General features: G+C 39.8%; 1 protein-coding gene across 6 annotated transcripts in view; it reads left to right on the top strand.

Moving 5' to 3' along the window:
* Positions 1-2,931: 2,931 nt before the first annotated feature.
* The window catches only part of PCDH9 (protocadherin 9), a 1,019,420-nt gene continuing 999,816 nt past the window's right edge, over positions 2,932-22,535 (top strand). For 3 of the 6 annotated variants that reach the window (XM_059722410.1, XM_019488559.2, XM_059722502.1), the window contains exons 1-2: positions 2,932-3,334; positions 4,847-8,017. In XM_059722410.1, the coding sequence (XP_059578393.1) occupies positions 4,982-8,017 (3,036 nt within the window). In that variant the 5' untranslated portion in view covers positions 2,932-3,334; positions 4,847-4,981. Of the gene's footprint in view, positions 3,335-4,846; positions 8,018-9,726; positions 10,100-22,535 lie in introns of those variants that run through there. The other 3 variants (XM_019488561.2, XM_019488562.2, XM_006266944.3) reach the window with 2 other exon arrangements.

Raw genomic sequence — 22,535 nt, forward strand, 5'->3', positions numbered from 1 at the left:
TGTATGAATATATTGTGCAAGCCTGTAGCCAGTATGATACAATATAAGCAATTCCATTTAGTGCAATTTGACTATAGCTAGTACAGAATAATTGGAGTCAGTTTCTAGCATGCTTGAGTTTGAGTCAAATACAATATGGAAAAGAACTTGATACATTATAATATGGAAAGGAAGATAACATGAAATGATGTGAATGAAAAGCTAACATACTATATAGTACAGAAGGCAGTCTAATAGGTTATGATGCGATTAGGGGCTTAATATTCTAATGTATAGACACAAGTATAATGCCTCATGATTAAGATAGGACACTATTAAAAGAACTATAATAACAGCAGTGCTTAGATGTACTTGAACAAAGTGTAACACTAAATACCACAACTTGTCCAAATAGAAGTGCAAGTGGAGAGACATTTTTTCCAGTTGTATAACATGGTACTACTGGCCCATTCTGACTCTTGTGACAGATTCTTGGGTTTTATTAATTTTCTTTCTAGAAGATTAATAAAAAATAGTTGAAACCATTCTAACCCTTTCGATCCTGTGAGTCATGATTTCACAATTTATTATGCTACATACATGCAAAGAGTATAGTCTCAAGATCTACCTTTTGCAAGAGGTTAAGTGTATGATTAGTTAAAGAACTATAGCAGTTTACAGCAAGCATACAAACATTAACATAACAGATTGTGTGTCAAGCAAACATCTTTGGCTTTTTAAACATATTCACCTTCTGAAAACAGCAGACACATTTTACCATTTGCGACTTGTGAACGTGTTGAATTTAAGTCCATTACTTAATCAAATTTGATTATTATTTCTCTTCCTAACCCACTGTGAGGCTAACCTTGTGTACATGTGAAGAGCTCATTTATGAGTGTAAGGTAATCAGTTCTGACTACAAGTTAAAGTCATCCCTGAGCAAACAGAAAACTATTCAGCTTAGCAATAAAGTTAAATAATTATTAGCAGGCTATGTGATGTGACTACAATGTGACATTGAAATGACTGTGGTGTGATTAGAATAAGAATGTTATATGTCTGTGATGTTACTAGAACAAGGCTATAAAATGTCTGTGATGCCATACTGCTGTGATATGACTAGTGTCAAGAAAAATGTGTGCATTATTAATGCATACACATAGACACACTGTATTTCAAAAGAAGAATATGTTATGCAAAATGCTCGTAGTTCCAATTATCTTCTTTATTAATGGCTATAGTGCTTTGCACTGCAAAATGTGAAGGAATTACATATTTAATTCATTTGCAGAATTTTTTCCCCTCAGTGTTTTGGCAGTAAGGTTATCCTTTCTTGTTGGTTCCTTGACTTCTGGTGCCGGGGCTACAGCCATCCTTCCTGTATTACATAATGAACATTTTTCTTCAACTATTATTAGATTCAGTTGCTGCCATTACTCGATGTCATCCAAACCAGGATCAATTCCTTCTGTCTGTGGCATAGGAACTTTTTGAACATAAATTTAAACTGTGACACCCAGAAAAATGTTTCAGCTTTGCACATCAGGTGATTATCCAAACAGCAGTGTTCACACACACTCATGACAGCAGGAGAGTCTGCAGCTGTGCGACTACCCAGCCTCTGACACAGATGAATGTATATCACACACAGATTGAGATGTGCAGACTGTTGACCCCGACATATATAGCAATGTCCTCTCCTTAGCCTGCCTTTCTGAACGTGTGCCCGTACAGAAGCCTAATCCACTCATACAAAAGAAGCCTATGAATTTATAATGGGCCAATGACGGCATCTTCAAATGGGCGTCAAGTGCTTAGGTTATTGTTTAGACCTGAACAATCTTCTATTGGCCTTGATCTTGCTGTCAGCATGCATCCAGATTTGCTGGTCTTGAGCAAAAATGCAATTACTTACTGCGGCTACTTATCAGGGCATGCTAAGGCACCATGGGATTTGTTAGGGAAGTTCAGTCAGAGACAGGCTAGGAATGGACCCAAAAGAAGCACTGGAAGGATGGGTTAGCATGTGCCGTAGAAGGAATATCTCACAGGTCCTCCTCTTCTCACAACCTTTTAGCTCCTTCCTAGCCTAAGAAGGTGACTTTTCCTGGCACTCCTGTTGTCCTTAAGACTGAGGCAGGCTGAAGGCACCTGCATCATTTGCAGGCGAGGAAGAGAGATGAGGACGGCTGGGGAGGAGGGTCAGGGATGACTACGATGAGGAAGGAGGTCAATATTTGAGCAGGGGCAAGGAAGGAAGAAAGAGGAGGAAAACAAACCGGAGCCCAAAGCCCAAGCAGAGGCCAGTTCTGAGCCCAGCCTCAGCTGCCGCTCCAGGCAAGGCAAAGGGGCGCAGGAGTCAATGGGAGCTGAGACTGAGCTGGAGTCGGAGCCCTGTGAATTATAGATGAGGTGTGTATTAAAGAGAGCCGAACCGAGCTGAGGAGCGGGGCGAGCCTCATGGCAGAAGGCTTTGAGCCCCCACTACGTCCCCCTCCCAGCCCGCATCACACACATACACACACACACACACACACACACACACACACACACACACGCCAGTTTGCATCACAGACACCAGTCCGCATCACACTCACACACATACACAGCAGCCCACATCACACACACTCACCAGCTTGTATCACACACACCAGCCCACATCACAAACACACTCACTCTCTCTCGCTCTCGCATCCCCGCGGCTCCTCTTCCAACTTGGTCCACGCCCCGCCCCTCCCCCGCGCGCGGCTGCAGCCCCCGCCGCCCGATTGCCCATTCCGCACAGCACCCCTCGCCCCGCCCCCTCCAATCCGCCGGCCGAGCGACGGCGCCGCCGGCCAATCCCCGCGCCCGCCCCCGCCCCTGCCGGCGCGGACCAATGAGGGGCGGCAGGGGGCGGTGCCGCCTCCCGCCCTCCCTCTGGGCGCGGGGAGAGTTATATGAAGAAATTCAGTTGCGGGAGCTGAGAGCAGAGCGCGGGCAGTGCTGGGCTCGAGGTAGTGCTCGCGGGCGGGCGGCGTTGCCGCCGCGCTCGGTTTGTCTCGCCTCGCCTCGCCTCGCCGTGTGCCGGTCCCCAGAGAGGGGCGCTCGCAAGTTGCCCGCGGAGGATGCTGCGGAGTGGAGCGCGGGGGCTGCGGGGTGCAACGCAGCCCTGAGCGGACGGAGCGCGGCGCGGGCTGGGACGCGGCCAGGAGGATGCCCGGCGCCCGGCGCTGACGGGCGGGACTCACTGCTCGACCGCCGCGGGGCAGCGCCGGAGCCCGCGCCTGCTGCTCCCGGGCGGGGGGTGGCGGGTCCCGATGCACCGCGCTGGCGGCGGGGGGACACCGCGGCGGCCCGGGAGGACACACACGTAAGTGCCAAGTTGCGCCGCCACCGGGAGGGGTTTCGTTTCGTGTGTGTGTGTTTGCGTGATGCGGGCTGGAAGCCGCCTTCCAGCCCTGTGTGTGTGTGTGTGTGTGTGTGCGCGTGCTTGTGGCTGTATGTATTTGCATATGCGTATTTGTATGTGTGCACTTATATATTTGTGTGTGTATCTGTGTGCTTGTGTGTCTGTGCTCAGATATACACACATACAGACATATATGTATAGACACACATATATACAGACAGACACACACGCGCACATATATATATACACCCCCCCCCCCCAAAAAAAAAAAAAGCTACAGATCCAGGCAGGAAGCCTCTGTTTAGGATTCAACTGAGGCTCGTTGCACAGGCTCACTTACCCCGGCTGCCTCTGCATCCCTACCTGCATCCCCAGCCTGGAAGTAATCGTGGGCATCGGCTGCTGGGTTTCTTTAATGCAGATAAGATTAGGGCAGAGGAGCTGACCGGGGCCACCAACCAGTCTACGCGCTTCGGAGTCTGTGTTTAATTTGCGGCTAGCAGAGCATGTAAGCAGAGGTCTGTTTTATTTATTTATTTATTTATTTTTTCACCTGCATTATTAGCCTGCCGCATTTGTGTGTGGCAGCTGCTAATAACATCCTGAGGGGAGATCTGCGTCAGCGTTGAAAGGCTGCACCTTTTTTTTTTTTTTTCCCTCCCCCCCCATCAGAAAATATTATTTTCTGCATTTTCTTTGTAAAAATGTTGACCACTTCTAAGTTGTATTGGGAATTCTTATCCCCCTGCCCCCTCCTCCCTTGGTTTAGGCTGCATTAAAATAAATAAATAAATAAGTTGAACGTTGTTAAACATAGGGAGAAGTATCCAACATCTGGAGAGGAGATATCGAGCTTACTGTGTAAGAAACTGTAAGTCCTGTTATTGTGTCTCTAGTTAATAGGGATGTGAAGTAGCCAGTGACGACTGCTGCTGCTGCTGTTGCTGGTACTGCTGCAGCATGTCCGGGTACTTATTTCCCAGTACGATAGCAGTAGAAGGGGAGATGCAAGGCACGGGGAGGAAAGAAAAATCTGGTTAGCATGGGGGGGAAAAAAACACACATTCACTTCACGGCACCAGACAACAAATCCCATTTGGCAGCTGACATGGCAGTTAGCACTGGGGAAGTACGGAAACCTTTTTCACTTGGACGAAAATGCTCGGGTGGAGGAGGATGTAGGGGAAATGCATGTTCTGGTTTACACTGTGTGCTAAGAAGCAACTGGGAAAGTACGTGCCGAAACTAGAGCTGTCCTTAATCCTGCAAGTAGTTAATTGCATTCTCACTATGTGCAAATGCAACTAACGGGGTATTGGTGCATTCATCTGGAGGGACTGCTTTGGAGAAGGGAGCAGCAGGGAAATGTACTGTTGGCAAGCGTGCGCTGCAAAGAAAGGAGCGGGGATTGTGGATTTGTTTTGCTTTTTATTTATGAAACAATAATGCTTGTCTGTATGATTGTGTTGACAGTTGCTGTCTCCAAATAAGAAATGAGATGTAATGCATCCTGCAGTCCATGCACGCCGCCTCTTGCAAATCGTGCACCATTCCTCTGTGGAAACCTTTAAATCCTAAAATCCAGAAAAAGAGAATAAACACATTATCATGGACCTGAGGGATTTTTACCTGTTGGCTGCTCTGATTGCCTGTTTGAGGCTGGATTCTGCTATAGCTCAAGAACTTATTTACACTATTAGAGAGGAGCTGCCTGAAAATGTGCCCATAGGGAACATACCAAAGGATCTGAACATTTCTCATATCAATGCTGCCACAGGGACCAGCGCCAGCCTTGTCTACAGACTGGTGTCTAAAGCCGGGGATGCCCCTTTGGTTAGAGTGTCCAGCACCACCGGAGAAATCTTCACCACCTCGAATCGAATAGACAGAGAAAAACTCTGTGCTGGAGCCTCCTATGCTGAGGAGAATGAGTGTTTCTTTGAACTTGAAGTGGTGATTCTCCCCAATGACTTCTTTAGGCTGATCAAAATAAAAATCATCGTAAAGGATACCAATGACAATGCACCCATGTTTCCATCTCCTGTCATCAATATCTCCATACCAGAAAACACTTTGATCAACAGCCGCTTTCCAATTCCATCAGCCACAGATCCTGATACTGGGTTCAACGGGGTGCAGCACTATGAGTTGTTAAATGGGCAGAGCGTCTTTGGACTGGATATCGTGGAAACTCCTGAAGGAGAGAAATGGCCTCAACTCATTGTGCAGCAGAACTTGGATAGAGAGCAGAAAGACACCTATGTGATGAAAATTAAAGTAGAAGATGGAGGGAGCCCTCAGAAATCCAGCACAGCCATACTGCAAGTCACAGTAAGTGATGTCAATGATAACAGGCCTGTTTTTAAAGAGAGTCAGGTGGAGGTTCATATCCCTGAGAATGCCCCTGTGGGTACCTCTGTAATTCAGCTTCATGCTACAGATGCAGATATAGGAAGCAATGCAGAAATCAGATATATTTTTGGTGCCCAAGTTGCCCCTGCAACCAAAAGACTTTTTGCTCTAAACAACACTACAGGGCTAATAACAGTTCAGCGGTCCTTAGATCGAGAAGAGACTGCTATCCACAAGGTGACAGTGCTGGCCAGTGATGGCAGCTCTACTCCAGCTCGGGCAACTGTTACCATCAATGTCACTGATGTAAACGATAACCCTCCTAACATAGACCTCAGGTACATTATAAGTCCTATCAATGGCACAGTGTACTTATCTGAGAAAGATCCTGTCAATACAAAGATTGCCCTAATTACGGTTTCAGATAAGGACACTGATGTGAATGGCAAAGTCATCTGTTTCATTGAGAGAGAGGTCCCATTTCACTTGAAGGCAGTTTACGACAACCAGTATTTGTTAGAGACCTCTTCCTTGTTGGACTATGAGGGCACCAAAGAATTCAGCTTTAAAATTGTTGCCTCTGATTCTGGCAAGCCCAGTCTGAACCAGACTGCCCTAGTAAGAGTTAAACTGGAGGATGAAAATGACAACCCTCCAATTTTCAGCCAGCCTGTAATTGAGCTGTCAGTTTCTGAAAACAACCGTCGTGGTCTATACTTAACAACTATTAGTGCCACAGATGAAGACAGTGGGAAAAATGCAGACATTGTTTATCAGCTTGGCCCTAATGCCTCCTTTTTTGATCTGGATCGGAAGACAGGTGTTTTAACAGCCTCCAGAGTTTTTGACAGAGAAGAGCAAGAACGTTTCATTTTTACTGTTACGGCCAGGGACAATGGCACCCCTCCTCTGCAGAGTCAGGCAGCTGTGATTGTTACTGTACTGGATGAAAATGACAACAGTCCCAAATTTACTCATAATCACTTTCAGTTTTTTGTATCTGAGAATTTACCAAAGTATAGTACTGTGGGGGTGATCACAGTGACCGATGCAGATGCAGGGGAAAATAAAGCAGTGACCCTTTCCATCCTGAATGACAACGAGAACTTTGTGCTGGATCCTTACTCCGGAGTTATCAAATCCAATGTTTCTTTTGATCGAGAACAGCAGAGCTCTTACACCTTTGATGTCAAGGCTGTTGATGGAGGACAGCCTCCTCGTTCTTCTACAGCAAAAGTAACAATAAATGTCATGGATGTTAATGATAACAGCCCGGTCGTCATTTACCCACCTTCAAATACTTCATTTAAGCTGGTGCCACTCTCAGCAATCCCAGGCTCAGTAGTAGCAGAAGTGTTTGCTGTGGATATAGACACTGGAATGAATGCTGAGCTTAAATATACAATTGTGAGTGGAAATAACAAAGGTTTATTTCGTATTGATCCAGTGACAGGTAACATTACTCTGGAAGAAAAACCAACTCCTACTGATGTGGGGCTGCATCGTCTAGTTGTCAACATAAGTGATTTGGGTTATCCTAAATCCTTGCATACTCTTGTGCTTGTATTTTTGTATGTAAATGACACTGCTGGAAATGCCTCTTACATTTATGACCTGATACGCAGGACTATGGAAACGCCCTTGGACCGGAACATAGGGGACAGTAGCCAACCCTATCAAAATGAGGACTATCTTACCATCATGATTGCTATTGTGGCAGGTGCGATGGTTGTCATAGTGGTGATATTTGTCACGGTTCTGGTTCGCTGTCGACACGCATCTAGGTTCAAAGCAGCACAAAGGAGCAAGCAAGGTGCTGAATGGATGTCTCCCAATCAGGAGAACAAGCAGAACAAGAAAAAGAAAAGGAAGAAAAGGAAGTCTCCTAAGAGCTCTCTTTTGAACTTTGTAACCATTGAGGAGTCCAAACCTGATGATGCAGTTCATGAACCTATCAACGGGACAATAAGCCTTCCAGCAGAGCTGGAGGAGCAGAGTATAGGAAGATTTGATTGGGGCACAGCACCACCAACCACCTTTAAGCCTAACAGTCCTGACCTTGCAAAGCATTACAAATCTGCCTCCCCACAGTCTGCATTTCATCTTAAACCTGACACTCCAGTTTCAGTGAAAAAGCATCATGTGATTCAGGAACTTCCCTTGGACAACACCTTTGTTGGTGGTTGCGACACCCTTTCCAAACGCTCTTCCACTAGTTCAGATCACTTCAGTGCCTCAGAGTGCAGTTCCCAAGGAGGCTTCAAGACAAAGGGCCCCTTACACACCAGACAGGTAAACGAGCACTTTTACTGGTCTATAAGTACTGCATACAAGTGCCCAATCAACCAGTATTAAAGTGCCAGTATGTCTTTTGCTTTGGTCTATTTCTAGCTTAGTTATAATGTGCAGAGAGGAAAAAAAACTCTACCCCTTTATCATTTCTCTGAGGCTCAACTGTGCATTTAAAAATGTTTCTGATATTTCAGTATTAAGAGTTGCTGATTATTGGAAAAATCTACATGCATTTGTGCAAATGCACGCATGCATAAATAATGGAACAAAACTGAAAAGCAGTTGTTAAAAATGTTCCCCGGGACTGTTCCAATGTTCAGGATACTGAAGACGAAAAACGGTTTCCCTAATATGCCAAATTTCACTGAGAGAAAAATTTGACAGTTTTGAGATTAATGGGATATTTACATTCACTTTCAAATTTGAAGTGAAGGTAGGTTGAGTTTCTTTTTATAGTTCCAACTGATTTGCAACATTCTTATGTTACTCTTGTTAAAGGGGTTAATTTTTTTTCCCTTGTAAAGATTGCTGAGTTTCCAAGGTACTTCATCTGTGAAGCACATGGTTTGTTGTTAGGATATAACTAAGCCATACGGAAGTCTTCCTCTGTTTTTGATTGAAAATGATATTGTTCTAATAGATTAAAGTGGGGTGTCTAATATGCAGATGTTTGCATATTTTCAAAAATGGCCAAAGTATACTTTAAAAAGGAATGCATTCTCTCTGAATACAACTGAATTATGCAGAAAAAATCAGCTCATTGTAAATATTTTTCTCATCTTAGTAATGCATAAGTGATCTGTTATAACTCATTTTAAACTGTGAAATATGCCATATGAAGAGGGATTAAGAGGCTGAGAAACTCATATTTCAACCAAATCCAGCATTAGTTTTTCTTAGGTCTAATAATTCCTTGCTAATAAAGATTTAAATGCAGCGCTGTCTAATTTATTTCATTGGTGCTTGTCTTTTGCCACTAAATTAGAATGTCAATATAGCCTGTAGATGGCACTAAGGTACTATGTCGCTTGTGCTGGCCAGGTGCCAGTCCTGCAGTAGATAGGAAATGGGGGAGGGAAGGATCAAGCTGATACTACAGCCAAAGAAACCTTTTATTTAATGATAGTTGTACTGGAGCGACCAGTAGTTAAGTTCGTGTATTTGTAAAGCAACTTCTTAGCTCACTATACCAACTCCCTAGGTTTTAGCAGTCACGTTCATATTATTGTTGGCATTGTACCCTCCAAGTTATGGTGATTTTTGTCTGAATATATTAGGAATCCACAAAGTACAAATTCTATAGAATTGAGCAAGATGCATTTAAGCCTGTCTTTGCAAAAAGATGTTCACGGTAGCCAAGTTTAGGATGTAGTCATTCTCTTGCTGTTGCATTTGCCTTATCTAAGATGAATGTTACCTTGTCAAAATTGCCTCTTGACTTTTGGGTGTTCATAAGTTGTCATACTAAAAAGACAACATGTTTAAAATACGCACTTATGAGGCATTAGAAAATATTTTTTGAAAAAGTACTCATTATGCTTGAAGTGGAGCACTGAAGTAATGCTTAGCAAATTCCCTGTGCAAAAAAAAATACCCGTTTTTCACAGTGACTTCAAACTATTCTGAATCGTGTTCATAATGTTTTACACAGTACAGCATCACATCTATCAGCTTAAGTCTTTGTTTTGTTTTGTTTTTTTTAAATGCAGATTTAAAAATCTCTAGCTGGATAACCTGTGGTTAGTCTGAAGTTCAGAAGACGGGATACACTCCTTCCCTATTTTAGTTACTAGCTTTAAAAATCTCTCTCTCTCTCTCCTTCCCCCCGCCCTCTGTTCAGGGGTGCTAGTAATATAACTTAAATTAACTTCCCAAGCTGTATTCCAAGAATCAGACTTAATCCCCTTTTGGCCTCTAAAAGCAGTTAAGATCACAAAAATGATTTACCTGACAACATGTAAGTGCTGAACAGTGATGTTGAATGTGGGCAGAAAATCCCCAGGCACCTCTTTCAAATTTATTTTTGTCTGTTTCATAAATGAGGTGGTGTCTTGATTTTTAATAAAAATAGTGGTCAATATATTGCATTGGTTTATTGTGTATCTTTGAAATCCTGTTGAAATCAATAGAACAGTTTTCATTCTGTGCCATGAAATCTAGCCCCATGTCAGGTATAATACTGTGTGTCATTGGAAACAGAATTCATTTTTGTATCAATAGTTGCTTGATTTTTTTTTTTCTCTAAATTTTCCTATTGATCAGTGTTGCAGGAAGCAAGCTTTTTAACTACACCACATTTTCTACCAGATGACTATAGCCAAGATTGGCAGTGTGAGTTAATAGTCTGCTATTTTTTTTTATCTGTGATCTCTTTGAGCTAGGATGCATCTTGGCTACTGTTCACTGCAGTGACACAAATTAAATATAGTTTAATAGGTACGTGTTTTTTAAGACTTGTAGAATATGACCTTAAAGGAATATATTCAATCTTTAAATAAACTTTTTCATATAGGATATGTAATAATAATCTCATGATGTCTGAAATGCTTTTACTCTGGGAAGAAAATATTTAATTCTTTGTCATTGTATTATTTTCTTGACTTTTTAATAAAAAAAAAAAATACAAATTTCTCCTTTTTATCTTGGGATAAAAACTATAACACAAGGTTCACCAGCACGTTTGGCAGGTTTTTTTTCTAAGTTTTGGAAGTGGTTTGTGAAAAGCTGTGAAGAATGTTGCCATAGGGAAAGCATAAGGTGAGGGGAATGTATCGATAAATGCTAGCGCAAAATATTTTCAGTTGAACATATTGTTTGAGGTTTGTAACTAATGATAAATGCATATACCCATTACATGTGTTGCAGATAAACTAAAATTGAGAGAGAGTTTGAGCCTAACATCCAAATTTATTTCCTATTCAGGCAAAAAACCCCTGTGAGTTTGAGTTCAACCCTAATACATTAGTTCAGCCAAAGAGAAAACTCTTCAAGATTTATCCCTGAGTTTTCAAAATAATTTGCTGGGCATTAGCTGTTTAACTGAAAATTGCTTGGCAAAATCTCTTCACTTCACTTTGAATTGCTCTGGTTGATGTTTCGAAAGTGCCCAGTATAAAAACCAAAGCCCTCTCCAAGTGCCTGCGATGCAGAACACTTGACAGATCCTGTAAGGAGAGTATTTTTGAATACTTGAACTTGGGAGTATCCTTTCAGTGCTAATTTACATAATTAGGAGTGTGGAAAAATGTTAAATGCGTTGCTTAAATTTTGAAATCACTAGTATGACCTATGCTCAGTAATGAAATCTGTCAGTGCTCCTTCCAGTATTTGGCTCAACTAAAACCCAATTCAGAATAATTAGTTAATACGCCAAACGACTAAATAAAAATACAGTAGGGGCAGTATGTTGTGGTTTTCTGTGTGAAAAGTCTTCTAAAAATACTGTCAGTGCCATAAATTTAGCAATATAATAACTTGTGAAATAAATTATTATAAGAGTTACCCTACTATAGCTATTTTCATGATAGTGTAGATTCACTGGAGCAGTTTTGTCTGGAAGTACATCTTTGAAAAACTGGAATTATGAAAGCCCAAAATATATGTTAATGTAACAGTGAAAGGTATGAGCAAAGACCTCGGTTCAGGAGAGAATTTTCCATCAGAGCAGCACTTAAACACCTGCTTAATTTTAAGTACATGAGTAAATCCTATTCAAATTAGTGCTACTTAAGCACATGCTCAGAGTTAAGAATGTGTTTTAATGTTGTCCTTAGTGAAAATGGTTTTAAGTACGTGCTTAATCACATTTTTGTATCTGGCCAATAATAAAGCCCTGGGAAAACAGCACACAATTCCACTATAATCTGTCTAGTTAAACAAGCACCATATCATCCCTGCTTCTTTAAAGGTCTCCAAACCAGAAAATAAGATTACAGTTTTTAGCTAACACCTGTTACACTTACTGTATTCAGGTACATATTTAGCTGCATAACCAGCAACACAACATACCCTGTGGAGTCGATCCTTTACTCTGTCAGTGGGACTTTTGCCTGATCAAGGAGTGAATAAATGGGCTTTATGTGAGCAATGAAGATTGCATAAAATATCAGATGTAACTTTGGCAGTTTCTGACTTTGAAGTGTTTAAAATGATAACCTTAGATTTTTGTATTCATTGTCCCTATCTTTTAAAAGTTAAAAAAAAAAAAAGTTGACAAACCACAGGCATCTCTGATGCTTCTAAAGTTGCATCTTGCGCATATATGTGACTATGGAAATTAACAGAAGAGAGGCAGTGCAGAACCAATATAACTTGCATTGATAGAAATAAATTATTTCTAGAATTCTATAGTTCTGTAACTGTTGTTGTTCTGAGTAGCAATATTTTACCACTTTGTGTCAAAGTTGCAGTTTATAATTCCATTGTTTTATTTGTCCATTTCCCATTTATGCTTATGTTTATTTACTTTAGAAGTTAACCTGGATATTAGTCCTCAGTGAGGACTATTCACCTGGAAAATTTACAGCATGTTATTTTAAATTCAGCTGTTTTTAAGTTGCATACATGTAACGTATTGGAAATGCTAAAATGTACATAACTTTCTACCCGTGCAAAATCTGTGAATGGGTTAACAGATTTTGTTCAACTGTTTAAATAAATTCATCTTTGCGCTATGGAAAATATCAGCTGAAAAAGAGAATTTTTTTAGAAAGTTAAGAGATTGAGAAAACTAGGGGTTATAATGTAAATCTGAACAGAACCTTAAGCCAAACTTCAATTTTAAATGGAAATGTTAAACTAGAATATAGAACATTTTTGTATATACTATTGAGTACTGTTCATTTTTCTTTAAATCTGTTTCCCAGGCAAAAAGTTTGTCTAAAACACTGGAGTTTCTTCTTTCCTTGATGTGCAATGCCTAACTTTCACAAATGCTAATAACAGTTATACCACATGTGGAAGAAAGAATAGGATTATCAGTTTTTAATGCTACTGGAGTTTTGTGATAATAATCTTTTTGTGTTTAGGCAGAAGAAGTGATCCTTCTAGTTACTATTTCGGATTTTCATTTCCAAAGAATCCATTCTTCTAGCACAGCAAAACCACATCAGCCACACTTTATTGACAGCAGTTTTTTTTTATTGTAGCTAGAGGCTTTACAGTAAGCTGTTTATTGCTGTTCCTTAACTTAGTTGACAGCAATTGGGGAATTAATTTTCTTGCCCCTGGTGTTCTTTCTTGGGTATAAACAACAGATGTTAAAGATATGAAAACAGTGACCTATTTACATTCTACAACTCCTTAAGTATGCAGTCTACTCATCTGAAGTTCTGGTTCAAGTTTCATGTGCGGGAATGCCAAATCCTAAGTAGAACTGCTCCATCAATTCTAGAGTTCTTATTCTCAGGACCAAGCAGTTCATCCATATAACACTCACACTCACATACACTCTCTCTAGGCATGCTTATATACACACCTGTGTAGGCATGTTCACATCATGGCAAATTCAAAACAGAAGTGTTTACATATCCTATTGCAGGGTCCCATTTACTGTGGGATATTTTGTCTGATCTAGGGTTGTCTTGCCTGTATTGTATTTAACACACTGAAGGTATACCAGACAGAAAGCAGCATATTTTCAAATATATAACAAGAGCCACAGATAATATTTGCATTTTTATATAGTGCTTTCCATCTGAGAAGATTCTAAAGTTCTTTAAAAATTTTTTTTTTTTTGTAATGGATTTTACATCCACCTCTGAAGTGCAGCTATCTCTGATGCATCCTGTAGTGCTGGTGTTGGTTCAATACAAACTCAGAGGGAAAAAGCAACACTAAATCATCAACATTACTCCCTGCTGCTTGTTTTTTTCCTTTGAATTCACAGCTTGTGGAGGAATGTGTATAAAATGATTAATTCTTGATTTACTCTTATGGACATTTAGTCAGGTTCATCTCTGACTCGTATCTCGTGCAGCCATGTATTTTTATTGCATTGTTCCTCTTAATAATCAACACCAACACATAATGACTCAGTTTTTGGTTTTTTACTAAGGTCCAAATTAGCACAGAATGTAATCCTTGTCTAAATGTAGCATATGACTAGCTCTAATACAGACTTGAGTACGTGTCTGAATTTTACCATCTCATTGAATTGCTCCCTTAAGAGCTTGACTGCACACCAAATTTATACCACTTTAATTATGCCTCTATAATTAAAATATCACCACTCCTCCTAGCATATACCCAGTCATATCAGTATAATGGTGCTTTCTGTGAGGGAAATAAATCTATACTGATATATCACTATAGAAGTGTTTTATACGTACCTCCATGCTAGGAGTTGTGTGGCTATAACTAGTGGAAAAAATTGCAATACTCAACAAAATAATACTGGTTAAAAATGTGTGTAGATGAGCCACAGGATACTGGCAAGATATACATTAGTAAAGGAATTGGCCTATTTTATCTTTATTTCCTTCACGTTAACTGCACTAAAAGATTGCCAAAGATGCTAAGTCATAGAAGATTTTGTCCCATTTTATCTAGTATTACCACATTTTTAAAGGTGCCTCATTCTAGGTTCCAGTTTTGTGAACACAATAAATTATTCAGATGTTTAAATATCTGATTTGTGTGTATATTCGGGTAATTAGGTGTCTGAATCCTGGAAGTTTTACCTACAAATAATTTTCTGTTTTATTTTCTTCTTCAAGAATTACTAAGATTAGCAAGGAAAAAAAAAACAACCCTTGTTATAATGTGTCTGCATATCTTTGTAGTGATTCTGCTATTGTACAACATGAAAAGGGAAACTTGAGTTGCTTTGTCAGGAGATTATCTAGCATTAATTCCAGTTGTCATACAGTTACTATAGTTTCCTGTGAAGTCACTTCTAAGTTATGTTATTTCTTTTGCAAAATGCAACATTGTATTTTGCATTAATAAAATCTTCATGCTGCTACCATTGTAGTGCTTTGGAATATGTGCACTTGTACCTACAGAAAGAACATAAGAAGTCCCCCTTTAAAGTTACACTTCAGAATTTGAGACCACACTATTGGTGACAGTACATAGCATAGGTCTATGGAACTAAATAAAAATATGTTGGTTTACCCCAACAGAAGATCTTGCCTTGTGTTTATTTGCACAAAAAGCAAATGACGGGCATGTGAGGTGAAGTATGCAAAATACAAACTAAAGATCCATATAATGAATTTGGGCTCAATAGCATTTGAGACTATCCACTTTAAACAAAAAAAATGAAGAATATGTCCTGGACTTCCTTCCTTCCTTCCTTCCTTCCTTCTGTCAGAGCAAGTTATTGGCAGTGCCTAAAAGAAGGACAAAAACATAACAAAGCTACCCACTGACTAATACGATGAAGGTTGAGAAATATTGAAAGACTTTAACAACTTAAAAAAGTGCCACACGTGATGACATCCTTTTATCTAGCTATTATTTAAAACATGAAGAAATAGATAAAGCAGAATGGCAAACTTCTATATCTATCTATCTATCTATCTATCTATCTATCTATCTATCTATCTATCTATCTATCTATCTATCTATCTATCTATCTATCTATCTATCACTTGTAGATGCTTTTAGGTGCTAGATTCAATTGAAATCCTGGGAAATAAAACTTTTTCCATCTCATAAGAGATGCCCTACACCACCTAGGTTTCTTTTAATGTTTAAATTATATCATTATTTCTGTGGGTGAATTCACGACAAGCGATGTAGAAGTATTTTCTACAAGAGATGATGGCTAGTTTTATTCTATGACTTACCTAAAGGTATAAAAAGACAAATACTTTATTTCAGTTTTGAATTAATCTTATAGTATACTCTCACAGCTCCTGTTCATTATTTTAGTTGGATATATTTTTACATTGCTTAAAGTATTAGAAACAACACAGCTTCTAGTGTCTAAATACTAGATACACATTAGTTAAAATGAATTGGATCTACAAAAGGATTTTGGCACTTAATTGCCACTTCAGGCATTTAAGTCTAAAACCTAGAACCTCAAACTACCTGTTCAGTTCCCACTTAGCCACCTATCCTTTTTAGTTGCCTGAGTGTTGAACTGTAGCGTTCCCAATGTGCCTATAGTTCTTCTTCTGGGCATGCCAGAAGCGCCTCTGTTTTGACAGGACTGAGCAACCCTCATTCCTAAACCTGTCAGAATCCACAAACTATATTCATCTGCCTTTTTCGTCTGTGGGACTTGAGCTGGTAGGTATTCTCTTGGTTTGCATAAAATATTGTGTTCCACAGAAGGACATGGCAGAAAGGGCACCCTTTGCTCCTTTCCCCTTGGATCTGAAGGATGTTGGTTAGGGCCATGTCTTCACATGAATATTAATCTGACACAATAAACTCCAGCAAAGTTTGCACTGGGGTTTATTGGTCCTAGGTTCAGTGTTTCCATGAGCACCTGGGATTACAGCACGTTGAGCCAAGGTGGTGCAGCACATCCCAGAATACTAGAATAGTTGGGTTTTTAGGGAATTCTCATGAGAGATGTGAGTTCAGATTGCCTGAGGCAGAGAAACAATTTGAACCTAGGTCTTGCTCATGCTGTATGAGGGCTGTAAGCAATGAACAGTTGAATAAAAAGAGATTTACCTCCTCCTCATCCTTCAGCCATCTTTTGAAAGAACAGAAGAGGGGACAAGTCTTGTGAATCCTGAGTGGAGGGAGGTTCCTTCTTTTCTCCAGCCTGGAGAAAGACCCAAGTCTTTTAAGAATTGGAAATATGGACTTGTCCTTGGGATTTCCAGTTAGTTGTTTAAAATGGTTTTTATGGATCCCATTTTCAGTTCTGAAATTCCTCATGCAAGATATTGGGAACCTAGGTGTCTAATTTGGACATTATGAATTTTACTAATCAGGTAGGTATCTAAAGGTTAGAAGCTGTAATGCTCAGCATTATGAAGCTCAAGTCACCTTTGCGGATCCATCTCAATAGCTATAATTCAATCAGTTCATTCTGATTACAGTCCACAAAAGGTAAGATTTTCATCTTTTCTACACGTTTCTGTTTCACATGACTATGTGGCTCTTATCCTTCAAGCCATCCTTGCACATCATGCCTAATTTTGCTCCTAGACATCAGATAGGCAATTTCTACTGACTTCAGTGGTTTAGGATCAAGTCTATAACTCTAAGACAATAACAGGGCTTGCAGGATCTGGCCTTTTGTGGTTCATAACAGGGCTTTTACGCGAATAGCATGTTTTGCGGAAGCGGGTATGAACTGCAAAGTAACATTTAGCAAGTTCTGCTTTCAAATATTGGCCCAAACCAAGGTTCGCTGAAATCAGTGAGCAGAGAAATGATTTGCTGTGTCAGGCAGAAGGTAGGGCAGGGTGGTACCTTCAACTAACTGGATCAGGGAGGCATGAGTTTCTGTAGGGAAAACCTACTCTGTTGGATGTGATGAAGATGCCAACCTGTTCTACCTTCTGCCTGAAATCAGTGGAAAGATCCCATTGACTTGAATGGAGCTTGGGTTAAGCTGTGTGCAAATTTCTTCCTTATTGGTGAGGTAATGGGTTGGTTGGGCTTGCAGCTGTGTGTCTTAGAGTTAGTCTCTGTGACTTTTGCTAAATGCTAAAGGGTCCTTGATGCATGTGAATTTATTATCACAACGATATGTGTGCTGTGGATTTTATTTATAACTTCTGCTAAAAATGCTAGTATATCTGAACACCATATTAAAATACATTTCCTTAAAATACTTCTCTGCCGGCACCTGCATTTTCAGTCATTTATCAATTGATCTTATTTTTTTTCCAAATTTCAAAGTATAGGTCAAAATATCAGTGATGTCTTTGTCTTACCGGTAGCAGAACTTAAAATTGAATTCAGGTTGTGACAACACCACCCTGTAACACACATCATCCTGAAGTCTACAGCATCTAGAACAGCAGGAGGTAGACTATGTGCCAATAGCAAAGCTGTATTTTGCCCCTATAGTTTTACCAGCTGCCCAGATGAATGAATAAATAAATAAATAAATAACATTTACATCTGTCTAAGGACAGTAAACCTTGCTTCTTGAAATGTAATCTCTCATGTGTACAGGAGATGGACTTTTCTATTCAAGAATTCAATTCATCAGTTTTTATTTCAGAAAGCTGTTACATCTGTTAAACATTTCAGTTTGAAAAGAACGCCTATTTTTTTTTGCCTTTGTACGCTACAAGAGCACTGGGCTGTCATTCACGAGAAAATATAAAATGAGACAAGATAGATGATATTTTACCACGATTGGCATTTTATTTTCATCTCATAACCTCCTTTTCTTCCTCAAACTGTGATTAGTTAAAAACGGTAATGTCTAATTATGATACGTCCTGGCTGTGCTGTAAGAATAGTTGACAGGCATGGAGACGGCCAAGGGAAGTTGCTCTTAATTTGCCCTGGTTCCGTTTGTCTTCTCTCGTGAAGACATACCTCTGAATATGGCGGTATAATCTTTTTGGATACTGCAGCTGTACCTGAGCACTGTAGGGAGCTCAAAACTGCCAGTTATTTAACTTGTTCATCCACCATGGGTTTGGTTTTACACTTGTAGCCATTATGTGAATGAGATGTGAGTACTTTTCCTTTGTTTCCCTTTATTTTAAGTATTTGTTTGATACATTACAGCTCACTGCACGCAATCCTTCACATATAAAGTGATACCAAGTGAAACCCCTGTGTGGATTGCCTGGCAGGCATGACACTGTATTGCAAAGGTGAAGTCAAGGTCTTTTGGAGATTGTTTAAATTCTTCTGAAGGTGATTTCCTTTTTGCAATTCTGAGTTGACTCTGTTGGATGCTTTTTGACTATTGGAAGTATCATTTTAAAAGTAACTGTTTGCTGAAGCAGACATCTTTGGGTAACCTCATTAAAAGCCAGTGCACCAGTTATGGTTATGTAATTCCTCAAAGGTTTATATATATATTGCAGGCAAAGAAGCTGCAGAAGTACAATTTGATTTTCAGTAGATTTTAACAATTGCTTCACTTCTGTGATGTTGTATCCATTGCTGTCTGTATATCTCCAGTTTTCACCATTACGCAGCTTTGCTAGTTTCTAGGCTTTGGCCTTCTTCTGTGCTTTAGCAGTTGATTAAGAAATACTTTAATCCCTTGCAGGGTACTGAGAAACTAATGGCTTGTGGAGTATTTTAGTCTTTAAGCTTCCATTGTAAACTGTATGAAAAATTGTGTCATTTGGCTGATGCTTAAATACATCTCTCTCTCTCTCACTAGATACTGTCAGTATCCTTTCTTGTTTCTCTTTTTAATCTCTGCTTTCAGTCTCTGAGTATATTTATTTTTATAAGAAGTGTGTGCACATATTAAAAATCTGAGACTTCCCCCAAATGAATCCTATCAGAGTAGAGAAATTACACATTTTGTGTAGAATCTGCTAAAGGACACCAAACTCATGAGCACAGACTACAATAACTCAGTACTTTAAATTAACCAATTAGCTTCTTTAGGAATTAGATAGTAGGGAGCATCATATAGAAACATAATGTGAACTAAGATGCTTTTAAACCATCTAGATACACATTCGTACTTGCTCTTATATTTAAAAGAAGCCAATTCAATACATTATGGATGTTATCGAAATGAAAAAAAATACATACGATCCAGTTCTGCAGTGCATTTGCTGTCAGTAGGAATATTATCAAGGTAAGGCTGAGGGAATGAAGTGGAAAGAGAAAATTAGACCCAAACAACCATTACTTGTGAATGGTTATATTTTCAGTTGCCCAGTGAGAGACAGTTTGATCTGATTGCTGGAGGTGCTAACTGGGGGCGTGTGTAGACGAAATGGGCGTTAATGTAGAGCACCTGAACATTTTAACACAGTTTATTTTTTTTGGTGCAATGTGTTTTTTGTTTGCACGACATGGCATTGATGTTCACGTAAATGGCGCTTTCAAGTGAGTTAAGCCTCATGTGTCATTCCCTGCAGATTTTAGTAAGGGGAGTAAAATGCCTATTTATCTCCTGCAATGTCTTTCCTAACATATTACAGCAGGAGGTGCATGTAAACCACCTGGGCTCCCCAGTCCCCGCCCTGAACTCTCACTGGGCAGTCCTGAGTCTCACAGAGTCTGCCCTGGGCACGGTCATGGTCACCCCAAAATCCTTGTCTCTTGCACCTACCTATGCTCAGTTGGTCTGGTCTGTTTCAGTCAGTATATGATCCCAAAGACCCCATCTCAATCCCAAAGATGAATCCTTCCCTCCCGTTCCTTTCCCTTCCCATCCCACCATGTTACAAATATATGTGGGTTTTTTTCTTTTATTTACTATAGTTGCTATGATAACTACTATGATATCATAAAATATTCAGGGTTTAGAGTAAAGGGTGGGTGGGTGGATGTTTGTTGCCACCTGGTTGATTGGCGATTGCTATTGATGATGGTGGTGGCAAGCTCTTCTGGCTTTTTTTATAAATGTTTTTGAAAATGTGGATTGCTCTTCGGCTTGGTCCCCCACCTGCCTAGCCTGCCAAGAGCTATAATAGTTAACCTTCTCACTGGGGAGGGGGTTCTCATTCAGATGTGGGTGACAGTGCGTAATGCCCCCCTCCCCCAAACCAGTCACAGTGTGGAAGCAGCAAACCCCGGCTTTGTAGCTGCTTTTGTTTGTACTTCAAATAGCGGGTGCTTAAAACCTCTACAGATTAGGCTTTTGTGTTCCTCAATTTGAGCACTGAAAATATGAGACATACCTAAACTAGAGGAGACACTTTCAAATGTAGAAAAAAATCAAATGAACATAGACTACTCATTGTGAATTTGTGGATATAGTTGTTTTTACACCTGATTCTGTTGTATCCTTTATTAGACAGGTGGGAAGCATTATAGAGGCTGGCCACTGGCTTACTTTGATCGACTAATACCTGCATATTACTTCCTTTCTGCAAAGTTAACATCTCTGTTCTGAAACTGTAAACCAGAAATGCTGTATCTCTCTCCCACATGCTAGTGTTGGGGTGCTGTGAAATATTTTAGTACTAGATAACCTACTTGAATCTATTCATTAGGTTTGTAGCCTATCCTATATTTTTCAGAGTTGAGGCAGGCACATAAAATAATTCTTTACCTTTTTATTTTTGTGACGACTCGGTTCATATCACAATGAACAAAGGACATAAGCCAGTCAAAATATATAATAGGTATTTTGTCTTACTGAGATTTATGATAGGGGATTGATTCAGAAAACACAAACATAATATAAACTATCATAAAGCAAGACAGTAGAGATTGCAGTTCAGTAACTGGATAGTGCTTCTTGAATTCAGCAGTTTGCAAGGGAGGTTGGGATGCAATTGGAAAAAACTGATGGATGCTTACATTGCCACATGGATAAAAGCTCAGTGTGGATGTCTGGACTTGCAGGAAATGCAGAAAAGGCCTTTTAATAAGAAAGCTAGCAGTGCTGCTGTGATATACAGGATGTCACTGATTCTTGAGTCTACTTGTTTAAAGCAGCATGCTGAGTGCTTTTCAATAGTGAAGTTTCACATGATTCCTAGTGGGACTTTTTTGTATATGGTGCACATCACAAGCGACAACAAAAAAAGACTTTGTCTGGAATGGTTTCTGATGCTTGTCACAAACATGTCACAGTGGTAATTCTGCCTGTGTCCTTAGACCAGTATAGCTACAGCCGACATCCCTGCATTCTTACTTTTGGAACTTAACCTAATAAAACGTCCATTCTGTGAATCAGTATGGAAATGACTCACAGTGAAAACTATTACTCTACTGATATTTACCCACTAACAGGCTAATACTTTTTGTTAAAGCTTGCATATTTTTATACCTCACACTGGATATAAGAATGCATAGTGTCACTGAAGTCCAATTTGAACAAGTCTATCTCCTATACAGCATTCTGGTAGATAGGAATTACCTGCAGACCCTAGTGAAGATGAAATATCTGTGGGGAAAAGAGATATAGCTAGAGTGCTAATGCTGTTGCTACTGGTGACATTTGTGACCTATATATATATATATATTTTTTTAATCCGACCTTTAAAACTTGGGGCTTATAGGCAACAAACACTGTTATACCAAGGTTTACGATAGCATAAAACTAACATAGCTTAGGAGAAAATGAACATAACTATCTGTTGTCCTCACTTAAGCAATGCCCAACAGATACTGAGCATAACTGAGAGTCTGCACCACGATGTCTAGAGTGGTTCTTTGCAAAAGCTTATATTTGTCTTATTTTTGCGTAGCTAATGAAAAGCTAATTCTGTCCTAGTTTTAGTCTTGAGCCTTTTTTTTTTTTGCCTGTTGTGCTTTCTTAGTAGCCTTTTACTACTTTTGCATACATATAGTTACACAGATAATGACAGCCCTCAAACCCTGCAGAACATTGCATGTAACATTGCTTCTGCAACTGTTTACCACCTCATTAGCTTTTTCAATAGCGAAGATAAGTTAGTATTTTGTCATGAAATTTGAACTGCCATCTTGTCTGACT

This window comes from Alligator mississippiensis, chromosome 1 (genome assembly GCF_030867095.1).
Source record: "Alligator mississippiensis isolate rAllMis1 chromosome 1, rAllMis1, whole genome shotgun sequence".
In the NCBI taxonomy this organism is placed as follows: domain Eukaryota; kingdom Metazoa; phylum Chordata; order Crocodylia; family Alligatoridae; genus Alligator; species Alligator mississippiensis.